The sequence below is a fragment of the Corythoichthys intestinalis genome, chromosome 10 (genome assembly GCF_030265065.1).
Source record: "Corythoichthys intestinalis isolate RoL2023-P3 chromosome 10, ASM3026506v1, whole genome shotgun sequence".
NCBI lineage: Eukaryota > Metazoa > Chordata > Actinopteri > Syngnathiformes > Syngnathidae > Corythoichthys > Corythoichthys intestinalis.
Genome location: NC_080404.1, coordinates 56,911,396 through 56,930,791, shown reverse-complemented (window position 1 = coordinate 56,930,791; position 19,396 = coordinate 56,911,396). Strand labels below are relative to the sequence as shown.

The window sequence follows — 19,396 nt, the reverse complement described above, 5'->3', positions numbered from 1 at the left end:
TGCTGTTAAAAGTTCGGATTCCTCGTTACCAACTGCGCAAAATGCATCTTCGTTCCAAGTCCGGCAAAAACTAGCGCCGGAGCCAATCGTTCCCATTATATCCTGTTGTTCAATGTATACCGGCCGCATCAGTGCTCCGGAGTGACTGTGGATCATCTACAGCGCGCCGGTGTCGTTGACGTGTGGGCGCTCCCGTCAGGAGTGACATTTCACGCGGGTGGCTGTTTTTCGGCACAACGCCGGATATTTACAACGAAGTCCGCCAAAACATTGTTACCGACTAGGCTGCTACGAACAACCTCGCTTTGACAATAAACAGCTGATTGAAATTAAGAGCGCTGTGTCATATGCTTGTGTTGTGTAGTAATGAGCAGACGTGACTTCAGCGGCGCTTGTTAACTTTTTTAATGCGCGCACACACTAGATATCATGAAATGGCACTCTAGATGTGCTACGTCCCATGCCATTGGCTACGTGAGCACAGAGTGATTATGGGTTACGTAGTCCATATACTACATCGATGAATTCTAAACTGTCATGACTGAATGGAAGTTAGGAAGGCCAAATCATTCCATACTAGTGACTACAGATAATGTTGCAAATATTGTTAATTCAGTACGTGACACAGATGGATTCGGACCACAAATAGGATGTCTTGCTCATGTAGTAAACCTAGCTGCTAAGAAAGCTGTAGCAATCAACAGTGTGCCTTGCCTCACTTTACAAACAGTAAGATTGTTCTCAGCACTTTTGTACAAACATTTTTCAGATCAGTAAGAAGTAAGCACATACAGTAAATATTATGCACTAAAATGCATGTATATATGATGGCAATTTAATTTTTGCTCGCTAGCAAAAAAAAAAAAAAAAAAAAAAAAAAAAACGAAACAAAAAATATAATTGTTATATTTTTTTACGGAGCATTAAATGTATTGAATCGGATCGAAAATCGTGACCCCCGTATCAAAAATCGTACCGAACCGTGACTTAACTGTATCATTGCATCCCTATGGAACACCATTGCAGAAGCTATGACGGGGAAAAGTTTTCATTTGCCTAAAGGCTTAAGTTATTAAGTGCATTTTTTTTTTTCTCTTTTTTAAAAAATTTTTTTTAACACATTTTACTTATTCTGTGGTGCTGTCCGGTATCAATATTGTTGTTTTTTATTGTTGTTATTGTAAATTGGTTTTAAAAAATTGGGGGGGCGCAATAATATCGCATATCGCAATAATTTATGAGAATAATTATCGCACACTAATATTTGTTATCGCGACAGGCCTACGCGGAAGTAAATATACGAGGAGAGCGGCGTTTATTCAACATGGCTAGCGCGAGACAGACTGTTGTCAATGACTCGTGTCGATGTGTTTTTGGTCATTTAAAACTGATTTTACCGTGGATTGGAACATATTCTCGGCTCTCCTGTTCACCATCTGTGTTGTTATGGAGACGACTTCCGACGCGCAAGAGTGACGTTACTCGTTAAGAACACGTCACGCAAAATAAACGAATCTGATTTGTCGATTGATTTTGTACCTGTTCGAGAGGCCGTTAATGGGCTGGTCCCCAGACCTTTCTCTCAGTGTTTGAAAAATACAGGGAGAACAGTCTGGCCGTGCCAGGCAACAGCTCTCCAGCTCTTCATGAGTCTCTTCCGTGTTCTCTTGTTTACTTCAAAAATACTGCGCGCACTTTGAAAATGAGAGCACCACTGCCACCCACTGAGTGGATGTGCAAGTACACTTTATTCTAGTACGGCAAAAAAAAAAAAAAAAAAAAAAAAGCACGTTCCCCGAGGTCACACGCGCCACCCTTGGCATCGCTCTGCGCCCCCCTAGGGGGGCGCGCCCCACTATTTGAGAAGTACTGATCTAGTGAATAGTTAACTGAAGCCATATATAATCTGCTGTGGTAAACCTACTGACATCTTTTTGGTATTCTTTGCATTTCCTATTGGGAAAAACAGAAGGTAAGATCTAGCGGTCAGCATTTGATATTTTTTAACATCATAAAACAAGACATCTAACTTTGTCTCTCAAAAGGTGTCCATCACCATACTTGATGAAAATGACAACAGTCCAGAGTTTGACATCACCTCTGATACTTCCGTGGATATTTTGGAAAACACACCCATGGGAAAGAAAGTGGCTGTCGTGCTGGGAAGAGATCGAGATGCAGGACTGAACGGACTGGTAAGAGAAAGCATTGTGCAAGTCCTCCAACAAGAGGAGCTGAAGGACATTTTCAGTCATCTCTATTTGTCTTTTTCTTTATTACTCCTCATGTCATCATAGGTCAACTTTACTTTAGTCGCAGGCAATATGGAAGATGTGTTTAAGATCAAGACGGTGAACCACACCTACGGGGAGGTCTATGTCAATGCTCCTCTGGACAGAGAGTCTGTGGATCGCTATCTGCTCAAGGTTAGACGTTAATGCACCTTGTTTTACGTTATCATTTCATGCAGATTTATTTGTGTTTTGTTTCAAAAGAAATTGTTGTTTTTTAACCATCACGTCTATTCTGACTGCTATGCACTATTTGTCTAATATCCATGGTTATCAAAGTGTGGTACGTTGGCTCCCTCTAGTGTTGCGCATAAGTTTGAAAAGTATTTAACATTACTACGACGTTGCGTTAATCAAGTACAGTTCCATTATATTAAACTTACATGAAAAAAGATAAAATTGCTTCTTTTCTAGTATTTACAAACAATACTTAAGTGAAACATTATTTAACGTCATCATTAATTATAATGTCATTTTATTCTGTTAAATCTAAGCACATACACTGCTGGCCAAAAGTATTGGCACCCCTGCAATTCTGTCAGATAATGCTCAATTTCTCCCAGAAAATGATTGCAACTACAAAACCTTTGGTACTAACATTTTCATTGATTTTGCATGCAATGAAAAAACACAAAAGAGAATGGAAAAAAAAAAATCATCATTTTGCACCAAACACAAAGGCTGATCGATCGGGTCCGATCACGTCATTTTCAAAGTATCGGAATCGGCAAAAAAATATCGGCCATGCCTTTTTTTATATACTGTATATTTTTTAATTAAATCATTTTCTAATTGTATTTAACGTTACGGACATAATATGTTACACTCATCCAGAGTCTTTAGTTTAGGCTTAAGGTAGGGTTATCAAATTTATCCCGATAACGGCGGTAATTAATTTTTTAAAAAATGTATCACGTTAAAATATTTAACGCAATTAATGCATGCACTGCACGACCCACTCACGCATTGTCGCGCTCAATCTGTAATGGCGGCATTTTACCTGTATAGAGAGATAAAAGGCAGCATAAAATGAGTAGAGTGAATTTTGGCAGACTTTTTTTTTGATTGGCTAAAGCCTTACAATCCCTCTCCCCACGATTAGAAATATCATGGGAAGCAATGTGGGGAAGCAAGGTAGCAATTGACCTTTTTCTTAACACCTTATGTTATTTCCCAACGCAGAGAAGATATATCAATTGGTAGCACTACGCACAGTCATGGTTCCACTTCCCATCATGCATTTAGGAGTGGCTACAGTATCTTTCACTGAAAGCTCAACAAATACCCTAGATGGCACATTTAGTCACAATATACAAAGTCACTTTCTCTCCGTGGATCCCTCTCACAGAAAGAATGTTAATAATGTAAATGCCATCTTGAGGATTTATTGTCATAATAAACAAATACAGTACTTATGTATTGTATGTTGAATGTATATATTCGTCGGAGTTTTATTCATTTTTTTCTTAATGCATTGCCAAAATGTATATGATCGGGAAAAATTATCGGGAATGATTGGAATTGAATCGGGAGCAAAAAAAAGGAATCGGATCGGGAAATATCGGGATCGGCAGATACTCAAACTAAAACGATCCGGATCGGATCGGGAGCAAAAAAACATGATCGGAACAACCCTAGTTGGCACCCGTTGAAAAATCACGTGATGCTTCTCTGATTTGTGTAATTAACAGCACCGGTTACTTCCCTGTGGCACATAACGGGTGGTGGCAATAACTAAATCACACTTGCAGCTAAAGGGGATAGTTACCTTTCTCGCAGACACCGTATAACTGTTTACATTAGTCTAACACATTCATTATAACTTCATCTAATTCACCTACTGTTTCTGACTGTGTATCATATTGACTCTGCAAAGCCCTCTGAGACAACCTTGTTTTGATATAGGGCTATACAAATAAAAGTGAATGGAATTGAATTGAATTCAACATAAACGGTGCAAGCAGTATAGAACACCACTGAATAACATAACCAGAATTGACATCAAAGTACAGTTTGGCGTGTTCCAAATCAAATGCATGTATACTGTTTGCCGTTCCAGGTGCGTGCCTTTGACAACGGGTCACCTGCCCGACACACAGATCACTCCCTCACCATCAATATTCTAGACGTCAATGACAATGCACCTATTGTCGAGAGTCCAAGGGGCTACAATGTCAGCATAAGCGAGGTGCGATCGAAACCACTTCACTTCACTTTTTTATTCATTGAATTCAATTAAATTGATTATTTCATGTTTTTACACGTAGAACGTCGGAGGAGGCACATCCGTCCTGCGAGTGATGGCTACCGACTGGGACACGGGTCCTAACGCCATGTTGTTTTATTACATCACTGCCGGAAACCAAGACCTGACCTTCCGTATGGACCGCATGACAGGAGAGATGGTGACACGGCCCGCCCCTCCTGATCGAGAGCGGCAGCAGGACTACAGACTTATCGTGACTGTGGAAGATGATGGCACACCTCCTCTCTCGGTAAGAATAATAAACAAGCGCTTCACCCCCCACCCCACCGCCCGCCCTCCCTCCCGGGCTGGCTGGGTGGGTGGGGGCCGTGACCCTGGGTTGGCGCCCGCGCGGCTTCTCTGCCCGTCTGCGTGGCTGACGCGCGCCCGGTGGGGCACGCGTGCTGCTGGATGTTGTAGGGCATGCTCGGGTTTGGGGGTCCTGGTGCCGGGATTGGCGATGGGGCGGCGTAGGGTTGGTGGCCAACGGGCTTACATTCATAAGAGATTCACACGATTACTGGGTTCTAGATCACAGAACTGATTTGTGTACACTCTACCCCTTTCAATCACTTAGCTTATAGACACCCCCACCCCCGTCCCCCTCTTTCACTGGCCAATAGGCCCCCACATGGTGTAAATCGGAAATACATCTCGCTGACGATGGCACCAGCATATTAGTAATTAGTCTAGATGTTCAATGTATTTCTTGTTGTTGTTTGTGTATGTGTTTTTCTTTCTTCTCTTGTGTTTCTTTTCTTCTGTCCCCCCATAATCCCTTCCTGTTCGCTGCTTTGTCATAATAAAAAGGTATTTTGAATGATCACAATGGGAGTATGTCAGACTCTCAATGTAAAACATTAAAACTGTTCACACTATCCGGGCACTTAGACTTCCATTCTCTGTGTCAAACAGCTGAACAGGACAGGTATAAAAAAAAAAGAAAAAAACAATAAACACGGGAAGTGACGTGATAAAATTTGACTGCAGTGCACTAACACAGATCAGCATTATTTCCGATAATTGCCTATATCAGAAAACATATCAAAGGAATTGACTTAATTGCTTCAGTCCAAATAGTTGGGTCTCTTAAGTGTATAACAAGGCCCTTTAGCATGAAATTAGCTGGATTTAATTAGCCGATGGAGTTGGTTTCAACAAATTCCGTGCAGTTTGTTAGTTATTTGCTAGTTTCAGGGCTCCGGAGTGGCTAAGCTAGTGCGAGTCAATGGTGTTTGCTAGCACGCCAATAAAAATGAGATATTCACGCATGAGAACACCGATTACCTATGTAATCAATAGTCTTGGCTATGTTTTCAGGATAAGGTCATTAAAACTTAACCACTGCATGTCAATAGTTTTAGTATGAACAGCAATATTTGTAATCCAGCAGCTCTGCATGACATTGCACCTGACGCACTGTACTGTTTACGATTGAAGGAATCTGACCTTTCAGCCAGATTGCCGGAATCACACCAGTCGAATCGCCGGACCCGGGCCGGCAACACTCCGACAACACGGCCAAAAGGCCAAACTCCGCGCATTCACCTTAGTCTTAACCAGTGTTGGGCACATTACTTTAAAAAAGTAATTAGTTACATTACTCACTACCTCTTCCAAAAAAGTAACTGAGTTAGTAACTGAATTACTCTATAGGAAAAGTAACTAGTTACCAGGGAAAGTAACTATTTCCGTTACTTGTAAAAGAACTTGTTGTATGTCAAAGAATTTGAAATTTTCTGTGCAGTATTCGAGTCAGTTGAATAGAGAAGGACAGACAGGTAGTTAACTTGTTAGGTGCTTCAGCAGATTTGAATTGCTTTCCACAGATGTCGACAAAAGCTTTGCCCCGGGACATAAATTACACATTACATGCAGGTTCTTTCCTTTAATTTCGACAAACTTGTCTTAGAGGACAATTTTTCTTCTGAATACTCTGCCATCCCGACCCTGTGCATCTGTTTTGCGTATGTGTGTTTGCCGCACGCGCTGTTCCGGGTTGCTTGTGAAATCACCGGCTCTGATTGGCTTACCAAGACACATGACTCCAACCCTCAGCCAATCACAATCACTTCCATCGCATCTCTCGAGGGGCTGCATTCAGGTAGGCCCATTTCCCGACAATTCACGTCACCTTCAAAGTGTCTGCCGTCCTCAAGATGGAAGCAGAATTATTGCTGGCTGACAGTGGGAGATGGGAACGAGGCTAGCATCAGGTGTAGCAAACAGAGAAACGTTACCAAACTTTGGAAAGCATTGTCTAATCGAATGAGCAGGGGCAAACAGCTTGGAGTCAGAAGTACGTACGCTATTCTCGAACCTGAACGCACCCCAAGTCTTGGATGACAAATCAATAGAGCAGAGAGTCGACTCGACACGGCTGGTAGTTTCTTCACTTTATTCAGAGTAAGTAACGCACCGCTTTTGACCGTCAGTAACGGTAACGGTGTTGTAACGGCAGAAAAAGTAATTAGTTAGATTACCCCGTTACTGAAAAAATAACGCCGTTACGTAACGGCGTTATTTATAACGGCGTTACTCCCAACACTGGTCTTAACCCCTTGTACTGACTCCATTTTGAAAGCTGGAAAGAGGCTTCAAAATACAAGTTGACAATTTATTCAGGTCGACAGCGATCAAATGGGAAGACGAAACAGCAACAGAGCCCGGCGAGGAGGCAGGCTCGTTCCAGGGTCACAATATCGCAAGTCAACAAAAGCTTCCCGAGCAAAAATGACAACGATCAGTTAAACAGTCTTTTTAAAGGCTCTCGCGGGCAGGCCGTAGGCAGGAAGAGGGGTGTGTTTGGGTTTTCTTCTGTTGCAGATTTGGGCGGTCAAGTTCTTGTGTTACCGTTGCTGGGTCATGGTTACTGAGGCAACTGAGGTGGGAGGTTCGGCCTGCCTTGACGTCTGAGAGGCGCCAAGCTATCAAATTTAGAGTTGTTTTTGTTATCGGGTGTTGTTGTAGTACAGGATGTCCCGCCATTTGTTCTGGACTGTCCTTAAGAGCTGATTGCGGTATTTGGTGTTGCAGACCTCTCCTCAACCTCTCCTTATACACATTCTGTCATGTTAGCTGCGCAACTGCAGCCACTCTCCTACGACTCTCTCGCTGTTTACGTCTTCGCAGTGTAGTAAAGCATTATTTTGCCATATTCGTGTTGACCATTTGGCTGCTACACGCTCCTCCGACGTCAGCCGGTTTGTCCGGCGGTCATTGTCCAGCTGCTTCCCAGCAAACGAGCCCTCTGCCCTCACCAGGGGATTGACGAGCTCTAATTTGCTCGCCGCCGGGCGGGTTGCAGATCAGCGAAGACAATCGACAACCCCGCCGTCGTGTGAAATGATCCGGGCCAGTTATGTGTGATTTTCCGCTTTGAAGACTTTGAAACATCACTCAGTTCGGGTTAGCATGTCGGCTAGCTGTCACGCCTCTTGGTTTGTTTCCATTCTCCGAAGCCGGGGCAGGGAAATGACAAAAGCCCGACTAACTACGGTGGCATAAAATATCGTTCGGGAGGTGCAAGAAGTCGACAGTTTTGACCATTATGGAGTAATTTTGCCATGTCGTACTGAAAAAATATACTTTTATGATTTCATATTCCATTTAGCACAAGACTGTTATTTGTCATGACCATACCATTTATTTAGCTATTTGGAAATACTTGGATAAAAAGTATATCCTGTAAAAATATTGGAGTAGAGAGACTGAAAAAAATGACATTTTGCTGCTCTCTTCGTCGCATTTTCCTCGTTCTGAATCATTCCCCCTCAATGGGCTGAAAAGTAAAACAGATGAAACCATTCTCCTGCCGACGCCATCCACCTGTTGGGGACGCTAGAGCCCTATAATGGTAGGCGTGGCTAACCGGCAGATTAAAAGACTAATTTCTCATCATCTGCGTTTTGCCAAATTGTTGTATATAGTCGAATCGTCTCAAAATATGATTCTAATTCACATAATAATTACCGGTGCACGATAATTATTGGTCCGATAATAGGAATTATGACGTCATCCCGATAATTCCAAAAACATTTATAATAGGACCGATAATATGTACTGCTCTGGCTTTACAGTTTACACACTTGTATGGGAAATCAGTTGACCATTTGCAGGGCATTGCTCCCACCTGCTGGTCAGAATAATTCACTGCATCTATTTTTTGTCACAGTAGTTTGGTTCAATCACTTACACATTGCGGTGTCTAGCGGTAGCATTGACAGTCGTGAATGCTTTCTGTTACCTTTCCGCCTCGGAAATATATGTACAGTGGGGAGAACATTTGATACACTGCCAATCATTGACAGTGTATCAAATACTTGTTCTCCCCACTGTATGTATTTTATGTTTACTATAACATATGGATGTGCAATATATGTTTACTTCTGTGGTGAAGGGTCATATGTACAGAACTTCATAAGTTGTGTTATAGAAGCCAGCCAATGCTTTAGTAGCTCAAGCTAGTGTGCAATGCTATACATATAATAGACCCTACTCACCTACGTCACAAAATGACGTGTCGCTGTATCCGGCCGCCATATTGTCCAGCATTTTTTAGCCCTATTCTCAATGGTTTCAATTAGTCGTGCAATTTATGGAGCAATTCATGGAAGCCCGGGTGTTATCTGACGCTGTAAACTCATTGGATGCGTCGCATAAAAGGCGTTATGTGGAAAAGCTTCAGTTTATCCATTCACCAGATCCATATTTGATGCCTAAATCGATGTTTTTCGACCCGCTGTCTTCGCCGTCTCTGCCTGACATCTGCTACCCTGATATTTACAACTATCTTGTCCACACAAAATCAGCCTATTCTCACGAAAGTTTGAAAAACTTTTAAGAGCTTGGAGGCTTATAAATACTTTGTTGCTGGTTGGGTGAAACAGGTCCTCGTCCACGAAAATTCGGCAGGAATCTGTCTTGTGCTCGGGAAGGTGAGTTACGAAATTTTCAATTCAAAATCTTTTGTTCTTGCTAACAGCCACTGTCAAGTCTTATGTATTTCATGTCATTTGTCAATGGAGCTAGGGCTTTTAATGTTTATATGGTTTAGTGATAGCACTCTCACTACATACATATATAATATGTAATAAATATGAAGTGCGATAGCACTACTCCCGATTGTCCCTAGTTGAATTTATTTTTTGGCTTTTGACCTCAATAGTGAAATTGTAAATTAATTGTATGACAACTGTCTTATTATCCCCTTATAATTATATATTTTCAGGTAGTTCATTCACAACGTCCGAGTGTATGTTGTCGGCGATTAGCCTAGCAATGATCTTAATTGTGGTTGTCAGCCCAAAACCCTCTAAATATATATTAAATGCATCTTACCAGATATAAAATGACTACTACATAATCTGTAGTAATCGTTTGGAGCCCAGTTTTCTCGTCGAATTGCAGCAGCCCATCTCGCTCTCCTCTCCGGGTCTCTCGGAATCCGGTAGAACTTCAAGTCTCTCCGTCTATCTTCTCTGTTATTGCGACCGACCGCCACACACGCCTTCACCATTTTGATTATTAATGTTAACGAGCAGAAAAACACGCCATAATAGGAGGAATTTACATAGCGGTAATGCATCAACAGTGACGAGTTGACGGACAATATGGCGCGGGGGCGTGGTTGTGACGTCATGTGAGTAGGGTCTATAGGTGTGTATATAAGTGTATTGTGCAGTTTGTTGTATATAAGTATTGAATATGTGTATTTTTCTGTTGTACTTTTGCAATATTAAGACGAGTGTCTTCCCATAAAAGCAAGAAAAGACCAAGCCTTGTGGTTTATGGAAGTGCATTCATTCTTAGCTGGCTGTCGGGCAGTGCAGAAGTGAAACGCATTGTTTTGTTCATGTCATTCACGGGTCGCGTTAACCGAATATTTTCCGTCGTTGACCGTTTTTTTAAAACGGTGACGGAAAAAACTGAAGTCCGTCCGTCATTTTGACAGATTGCAATTCACACCCCAGACCACAGGGTGACGAGTGAGCATATTAATTAGCTATTGTCTCTCTTAATGCATGACGTCGTTGGCTATTCTGTCAAAATATTGTAGCGTCACCGGGGTCTGGCGGCGGCACCGTGATTGACACATCAGCGCGAGGTTCTTATTGGTGCACCCGGTGTGCCAGCGCGTCATCCAATTGGTGGACTAGATTGCCGCCTGTGTATAGACCCCAATCACATGACGTCACAACTCCGCCCCCCTGACTGGAGCCGCCATATTTTCCGTCAGCTCGTCGTGTTTACACATTACCGCTACGTACACGCCTCCTATTACGGCGTGTTTTTCTGCTTGTTAACATTAATAATCAAAATGGTGAAGGCGTGTGTGGCGGTCGGTTGCAGTAACAGAGAAGATAGATGGAGAGACTTGAAGTTCTACCGTATTCTGAGAGACCTGAAGACGAGAGCGAGATGGACTGCTGTAATTCGGCAAGAAATCTGGGCACCAAACGATCACCACAGACTATGTAGTAGTCATTTTATATCTGGTAAGATGCATTTAATATATATTTAGAAGAATTTGGGCTGACAACCACAATTAAGATCATTGTGTGACGTTGGTGATTGGGGTCTATATAGTTGCCTCTTTTTCTTTGGGGGCGGAGTTGTTGTTTTGTTGGTGTTGTTGGCGGAAAGCAGAGTAAAAAGAGGGTGAAAAATACCACGACTTCCGTGTCTAATTTTTCGCCGCCAAGCAAGCGTTACAATATTAATTAAAAACGAATGAAAACTAAATACTATTGAATATGTCATCATTATCATTTTTAAAAATTTAAGTGACGGGTAAAACTAGATTATGACCGGATTTTTATGACCCTGTCAGTCAAAATGACAGACAACGAAAATGTCTAGCGCAACCTCTGATGTCATTATAAAACATCTGGTGAGATCAAAGGCAAATCTATGTTGAATCCACCACTAGTTTTTTTGTTGTTTTATTTTTTAACCTCCAGATGTTCCAAAACTCAGGTTATACATTTAAAACATTATATATTTATTATCGGCTATCGATATCGGTATCTGCTTTGAGGAGCAGGAAGTTATCGATATCGGTTTCAAAAAAATGGATATCGTGCACCCCTAATAATAATGCTATTTAAGACTTTATTTTCTCCTGTCGTCCGCACTTTAAAGTAATACAAACAGTCAAACAGTAAATACGAGAAAAGATACTTTTCCCTTCACTCTTGGACCACGACATGGCTACATTTGAGCAGTTAGGGCACTTTAACAATGAAATACCTTTATAACAAAAGGCAATATTTTCCCGTTGAGGCTTAACCTGAAAATTCCTTATGTAGAGACATTCATATGTAGAGGTACTACTGTACTGTATACTCTTCGACCACGACATGGCTTCGTTTGAACAGTTAGATCTGTTAACCCTTTAAGGTCTGGGCCTATTTTGTCTGATTTTGCATGCCTTTGAAGTTGCCTTTATATTTCAAAGAAAGAATTGTTTACGATGGCCTGGTTTGGTCCCTTTTTTTGTGACACCTTGAACTTCATGTCCAAACTGTTGTTTCCGTCACTGACCAATTATAAATCATCATTTTGGGCCCAAAAATTCCACAATCGTTTTGTCAAAATTTTTAATATTGATGTCCAATTGACAACCAAACATGCGTAACGAACCGTTTTGAAACTTTGTAATATTTATTCAACATGTTAGGATGAACATTCAACCAAAAATTTTAGAATAAATAGTCTTATATTTGACAATTCAACATAAACAACAGGTATAGCATAGGCGTTTTTTGCCTTTATACATGCTCTAGTCAAAACAGGTTATATACAGCAGACCGAACAGTGAAAAAATATAAACCATCTAACACAAAAAGTGTTTAGAGGCCATCTCTTTATGAGTTTAGGTATTGCGGCCCATCACCTGATGAAAACTATGTACTCACAATCAAGCTTCTTGAACACACATTTATATACACAAATTGAGAAGACTGATTGTGGGAAAAAATGTATATATATATAACATTGGGGGAAAAAAAGTATTTTCAAAAACATTTACAATAAACAAGTAAAAAAATTTTTCAGGCATGCCACTCCGAAAAGCAGTTTCGTCCTGGAATTCGAAACAGGGCGACATCACACAGCCCACACTTCCATGGGGTGTTGGTCCTCTTTCCACCCTTCCATTTTCATTTCACTTTACTTTCATTGTCACTATAAATGTACATGAAAAAAAGTCAGTATTTATGAAAATAATAAAGTATAAAATAAAAATATATACAGCAATAAATAATAATGGAAATCTATATGTATGACAATAGAAAGAATACCATAGCTGAATATGTGCTACATCCCTAATCTTCATATAGAAAGATCACCACAATTATAAATTCCTGCCTTGGATACACACAGTTCACGTACGACTTTGATCTGATATGCACATTTTATTATTATATACACAAACACACACTTATATTGCATCAAAATTAACTTTGTCATGCAATATCAAAAGAAACTTTCAAAAGAAACTTTTTCCAGCCTAAAAAAAAAAAAGTGAGTTTGCTTACCTCTGCTCGTCGATGGCGTCACCCACGTGTTCAAATCCGTCACTATCTTCACTCGAGGACTCTTCCGAAGAAGACGATGATGACGAATTTGGACCATCCTCTTCCTCAAGTTGATCAAATAGCACAATTGCTTGCGCTAAATTTAGTTTTCCGTTCATTCTCAAAGTCACACAAAGTCGCTGCTCGATCCAAACGGCCGTCGGCTCGCCACCTCGCTGCTTCAGAACACTCCTCCCTCTCGTTCGGTGGAACCTCGCATGGCAGTTATATTTATTTAAAAAACGCATTTTGTGCTTCCACTGTGACTTCGAAAGGGTTCGTTTGATTTGTGGTTTTTTCATGGAGCTTCCGTTTTGAAAAAGGACAAGAAATGATGGAAATATAGACACAAACAAATGATCCATGCAGCGTTTTAATGTTTTTTTGAGAGGACCATAAAACTATAAAACTTAAATGACAATATCTCACGTTTTAATTGGTCGATTGACTTCAAATAATAACGAGAGTAAACCGCAACTTCCGCACTTTAAAACAAGACCAACCAACGGCATGTGGGTGACGTATTTAAAACGTGCGGGCGCTTCAAAGACGACGTGCGCTGAGGACGCACCGGCGCGTCCTTCGACTGTCAAGGGTTAATATCATTCTTTATTGGATAGGACATCTTCAAGTGGAAAACCAATTCAAATTCACAGCAGATGAAAAGAACCACACAATCATTCTCAATGGCAGTGAAAGAATTAATACATTTCACCTCCACTTTAGTTGTCCTTCAGGCCTTCAAATTGTAATTCCCTGTATTGACAAGTACGAAAGCAGCATAAATTTGCATTTCGAATATTATATGCTTACTTCACAGTAGAATAAAATGAGAAGTTGTTGACAGCACAGGAAACACCTTCGCAAAGAAAGCCACAAGTTGCAAAATGGGGAAGAAAAATGTTGTTCTCCAACTTTGTTCAACATTGAGCTTTTAGCTTTTTGTGTGTGTGTGTTTTGTTTGACAAAAGTCTGAAAGTTTATGTCACATCAGCAATTACTGTGCCGCATTCTTTCTAATCTGACATAAATCATATAAAGGGCGCAGAAAGTCTTTAATATTTTTATTATTTATGCATCAATCTGAGGATTTGACGTTAATATACAGAACATTGTGTTTGCAAATCACACCGAGGCAAGTTTGCATAAAATCTTTGGCCATATGAATATTTAAGAAAATAAAACTTACAGTATATACATAATACTCTGTTCTCGAAACCTGAAGCAAATAACAGGTAGTCCCCGGGTTACAAACAGGTTCTACGCTGGCAACGTAACCCAAATTTCCGCGTAAATCAGAATTAACCCTTTGAGTACCCCTAAATACCCCTTAAATCTCAAAATAACTATCCAAAAACATGTATTATATGTCATATTATTAAAACAAAAGTAAAATAATATACTGAGCTTACCACAAACCATAACATAAACTGCCACTTACGTAGCGCTTCGCCTGTTTAAATCCACAATATTGAAAGCAACTTGTTTTTTAGAATCGGATTTCAAAAATAAGAAAAAGGATATCATATTTTGGCTCATCTGCATCAAATCATTATCAATATAATGATTTATAGGCTACCAACACTGTCCTAGCTCCCAGCTACATAATAGCTTTACGACGTATTAGCATTAGATCGAAAAAATTACCTAGTAGCTCGCCGTTTTTGTTGACGGGCGGTGATGTCATACTTCCTGTACTGCCATACTTCCACAGTGTCACTCTTTAAATATATAAGGTAGTGATTTAAATACACCACAAAGGTGTCAATGGCGAGTTTTAAATTAATCAGCGATCAAGCCAATGAATGTGTTTTAACTAGGGCTGTCAAAATTATCGCGTTAACGGGCGGTAATTAATTTTTTTAATTAATCACGTTCAAATATTTGACGCAATTAACGCACATGCCCCTCTCAAGCAGATTAAAATGACAGTATAGTGCAATGTCCACCTGTTACTTGTGTTTTTTTGGAGTTTTGTCGCCCTCTGCTGGCGCTTGGGTGCGACTGATTTTATGTGCTTCAGCACCCATGAGCATTGTGTAATTATTGACATCAACAATGGCGGGCTACTAGTTTTTTTGATTGAAAATTTTACAAATTTTATTAAAACGAAAACAATAAGAGAGTTTTTAATATAAAATTTCTATAACTTGTACTAACATTTATCTTTTAAGAGCTACAAGTCTTTCTATCCATGGATTGCTTTAACAGAATGTTAATAATGTTATTGCCATCTTGTTGATTTATTGTTATAATAAACAAATACAGTACTTATGTATACCGTATGTTGAATGTATATATCCATCTTGTCTTATCTTTCCATTCCAACAATAATTTACACAAAAATATGACATATTTTATAGATGGTTTGAATTGTGATTAATTACGATTAATTAATTTTTAAGCTGTAATTAACTCGATTAAAAATTTTAATCGTTTGATAGCCCTACTTAATATCTGAACATTTAAATGTGTAAACTAAAGTGCGATCACATTCATAAATGAATGGCTTCTGGTTTTTGAAATGTAAATAATCCAATCTATTGTGATAGAACAACAAAATTGTAATAACTGCATTAACCATCAAAGTGAAGTCTAACTGCAACTGTAGTCTTGAAACAAATCTGAATAAGGGAAAACATTGCAATAAAATAATGCAAACTGATTAAACTTGAGAGTAGCTGAGATCTGTCATGACAGAACATAGCTTCAATGATATCTGGCGCCATCTAGCGTCGTGAATGGGTATCATGTCTAGAACGCGAATATAAAACGACCCCCTCTTTTTCAATCTTATTTCAATGCAAAAAACACCGTCTTGTATTTGGGCCAATACGATAAATCGGGTACGTCGTAACCCGGGGACTACCTGTATAGATTGAAAATTCTTACACACAATAGCTACATTTTCCCTCCGCTTTCATCCATACAAACTCCCATCCAAGTACAGGCCCGATGGAGTCACGCTTTTTCCCCCCTAAAACAACCCAATTCCAGCATGAAAAAAAAAATCCACCACCAAATATACTGTACAGACAGCAGTGATTAAATGTTTTATATTATTCTTGTAAAGATTCTGGAAGTCAACAAAATATACATGACAATGATCTTCAAAAATAAAATGTATAAAAAGCTTTAAGACACAAGAATTTTGAGAACTTATGATCATATCCAATGGTTGACTACTTTGACTGATGAAAATCAAGCCTAACAAGTAAGTCAATTTTGATTACTTTCTGTTATATGGAGAACCAAGTGGAACTGAATGAAATATATACATACAGTGGTACCTAAATTGGTTCTGGAAACAGTTTCGTAACCTATGTACAGTGGTATGAAAAAGTATCGGAACCTTTTGGAATTTCTCACATTTCTGCTTAAAATCTCCATCAAATGTGATGTGATCTTTGTCAAAATTCCACAGATGAAAAAACAGTGTCTGCTTCAACTAAAAGCACCCAAACATTTATAGGTTTTCATATTTTAATGAGGATAGTATTCAATCAATGATAGAATGGGGAAAAATAAGTAAGTGAACCATCATATTGAATATTTTGTGCCTCCACCCCCTTTGGCAGCAATAACTTCAACCAGACGCTTCCTGTAACTGCAGATCAGTCTGACACATCGATCAGGACTAATCTTGGCCCATTCTTCTCTACAAAATTGCTGTAGTTCAGTGTGATTGGGATGGGATGTCTGGCATGAATCGCTGTCTTTAGGTCATACCACAGCATCTCAATGGGGTTCAAGTCTGGACTTTGACTTGGCCACTCCAGAATGTGTATTTTGTTCTTCTGAAACCATTCTCAAGTTGATTTACTTCTGTGTTTTGGATCATTGTCTTGTTGCGGCATCCAACCTCTTTTTAGCTTGGCTAGTTGGCCTCAGGTTTTCCTGCAAAACATGCTGAATATACATTTGAATTAACGCTTCCATTATTGATTGCAAGTTGTCCAGGCCCTGAGGTAGCAAAACAACCACAAATCATGATGGTCCCTCCACCATGATTCACGGTGGGGATGATGTGGTGTTGTTGGTGAGCTGGTCCATTTTTCCTAAACACATGAACATTGTGTGTTACTCCCAAACAATTCAACTTTGGTTTTATCAGTCTACAATTGCGAACAATTAAACAAGTAATTATGTGTTTTTTTGGACAGCAGTGGCTTCCTCCGTGGAGTCCTGCCATGAACACCATTCTTGGCCAGAGATATTGAACTGTGCCAGTGATTTCTGTAAGTCTTTAGCAGACACTCTAGGGTTCTGTTTTTACTTCCCTGAGTATTCTGCGCTGAACTCTTGGCGTCATCTTTGGTGAACGGCCACTCCTCGGGAGAGAAGCGGTAGTGCCGAACTCTCTCCGTTTGTAGACAACTTCTATGACTGTCGATTGATGAACATCCAGACATTTAGAGATGGTTTTGTATTCTTTCCCAGCTTCATCCAAATCAACAATCCTTGTTCGCAGGTCTTTAGACCGCATCTTTTGACCGAGCCATTATGTACATCAGACAATGCTTCTCATCAAGGCAATTCTTACCAGGTGTGTGTTTTATAGTGGGCAGGGCAACTTTAAACTACTCATCAGTGATTGAGCACACACCTGACTTAAAATGTTTAGTAAAAATTGGTTTCAATTGCTCTTGAAGTCTCCTTAGGCAAAGTGTTCACTTATTTATTTCCTTCCTCTTCTGTCATTGTTTGCAGGCTATCCTCATTAAAATATGAAAACCTATAAATGTTTGGGTGATTTTTGTTAAAGCAGACCGTTTTTACATCTGTGTGATTTTGACAAAGATCAGATCAAATTTGATGGTGATTTTATGCAGAAATGTGAGAAATTCCTAAAGGTTCTGATACTTTTTCATACCACTGTACCTCAGTCGATCCCTACGAAAAAGGGAGTATTGTCTATTTTTGCATTTGTTAGAACAATAAAAACACAAAATGGACAGTTTTGATGTTTTCTTTTATTTATTTTGCACTTTAATAAGAGCTGCTTTTTAGTTTAAGCCAATAGAACAAACTTTAATGTTCAAATGCTGCAATAAAAAGCATGTTTGTTTTTCACGTTGTACCGAACCGTGACTTGTGTGTACCGTATCTTGGTATTTATATATTTCATTCTGTCTCATTTGGTCCTCCATAAAACCCGCTCTAAAACACTCCACAGTGTCAAACAGTGGAGTCCTCCCATAGCCATAGTCGATGTTTAGATGGGTTGTGCCCTCATCCCTGCCGCAACACCCAGAGTTCACAATCACAGCTTGCTTCCCAGTTTTGGCAGGTGCAGGATGGACAAACACAATCAGTCTGTTACCTCCAGCAGACCAAACAGTGCACGGACGATATTCCCAGTAGAGGTAATTGTGAGACAGACCGAAGGGAAACGTTGCTCCGTAAGCAGAGGAGAAAACGAAAATGTCTGCAAAGCTCTTTCCGGGTCAGCAGTTAGAGCAAGGAGGGAGTCTCGTCACTCTTTAAAACAGGAGGGTGTCTGGAGACTCGGGGATGGTATCTGGAATAGATGAAAGAAGAAATGATCAGTCAGAGTAGACACGATAGCAGGGAATCCTCAAAGGCTACCTGTGGATTTCAACAAGTACAAACTCCATTAGGAGATTAACACTGGAAGTCCGTTTTTTTTTGGGGGGGGGGGGGGGGTTGGGGGGGGGGGGCTATAAAGAAATAGCAAAAAGGCTTCAAATGACCCCGATACCAAACTGACTACTTGGCTTTGTCAAACAATAGACAACTCAAACAAGCAATCAAGCACCTTAGCTGTGAAGGGGGGGGTTTCACTCTGGATAGCTGCAATTAGCATCTCGACTATTTGCAAATCCAGACTTGCTAACTCCAGGGTTAGTGTAAAAATTATGAGAGGGCCATGTGGCATGAAACTAAGACCTGTAGCTAAACCAGACTGTCGACATTTTAGAAAATTGAGTGTTAGAACATCTGGGACAAATCCCATCAAGCACCTTTACTTTGTCTTGACAAGTCCAACATTCAGTTGTCAAGGTTGTCAGTTTATTATGTTGAAGCACACAGTGACGAAAGAACTTTCCACAGCAGCTCAAACAGCTGTTTTGTCACAGCAAACACAAGCTTCAGTATATACTGTACGTAAAGAGGTTGTCCGCCCGATTGCCTGCCTGAGCGGTCCACTGTTTTTGGTGCATTTCAGGTCATTTGCTGTTGATTTTCAGCCACGTCCTGTCGAGGCCTGCAGCTATCGATTATTTTAGTAGTTGATTAATCGATGAACGAATTAGTTT

The 19,396-nt window shown here is 40.1% G+C and overlaps 2 protein-coding genes across 7 annotated transcripts in view; one reads left to right on the top strand and one right to left on the bottom strand.

The window, feature by feature from the left end:
- Positions 1-19,396, top strand: part of cdh23 (cadherin-related 23) — a 494,731-nt gene that overhangs the window by 374,404 nt on the left and 100,931 nt on the right. For 5 of the 6 annotated variants that reach the window (XR_009064688.1, XM_057848926.1, XM_057848928.1 and 2 more), the window contains 4 exons: positions 2,043-2,195; positions 2,298-2,426; positions 4,351-4,479; positions 4,559-4,786. Coding sequence is in view for 5 of the 6 variants with exons in the window: in XM_057848926.1 (XP_057704909.1) it covers positions 2,043-2,195; positions 2,298-2,426; positions 4,351-4,479; positions 4,559-4,786 (639 nt within the window). In the remaining variant the exon portion in view is untranslated. The remainder of the gene's footprint in view (positions 1-2,042; positions 2,196-2,297; positions 2,427-4,350; positions 4,480-4,558; positions 4,787-19,396) is intronic. The other variant, XM_057848927.1, reaches the window with a different exon arrangement.
- The window catches only part of vsir (V-set immunoregulatory receptor), a 45,795-nt gene continuing 39,263 nt past the window's right edge, over positions 12,865-19,396 (bottom strand). Inside the window, exon 7 of the mRNA XM_057848932.1 lies at positions 12,865-18,636. Coding sequence (XP_057704915.1) covers positions 18,599-18,636 — 38 coding nt within the window. The 3' untranslated portion in view covers positions 12,865-18,598. The remainder of the gene's footprint in view (positions 18,637-19,396) is intronic.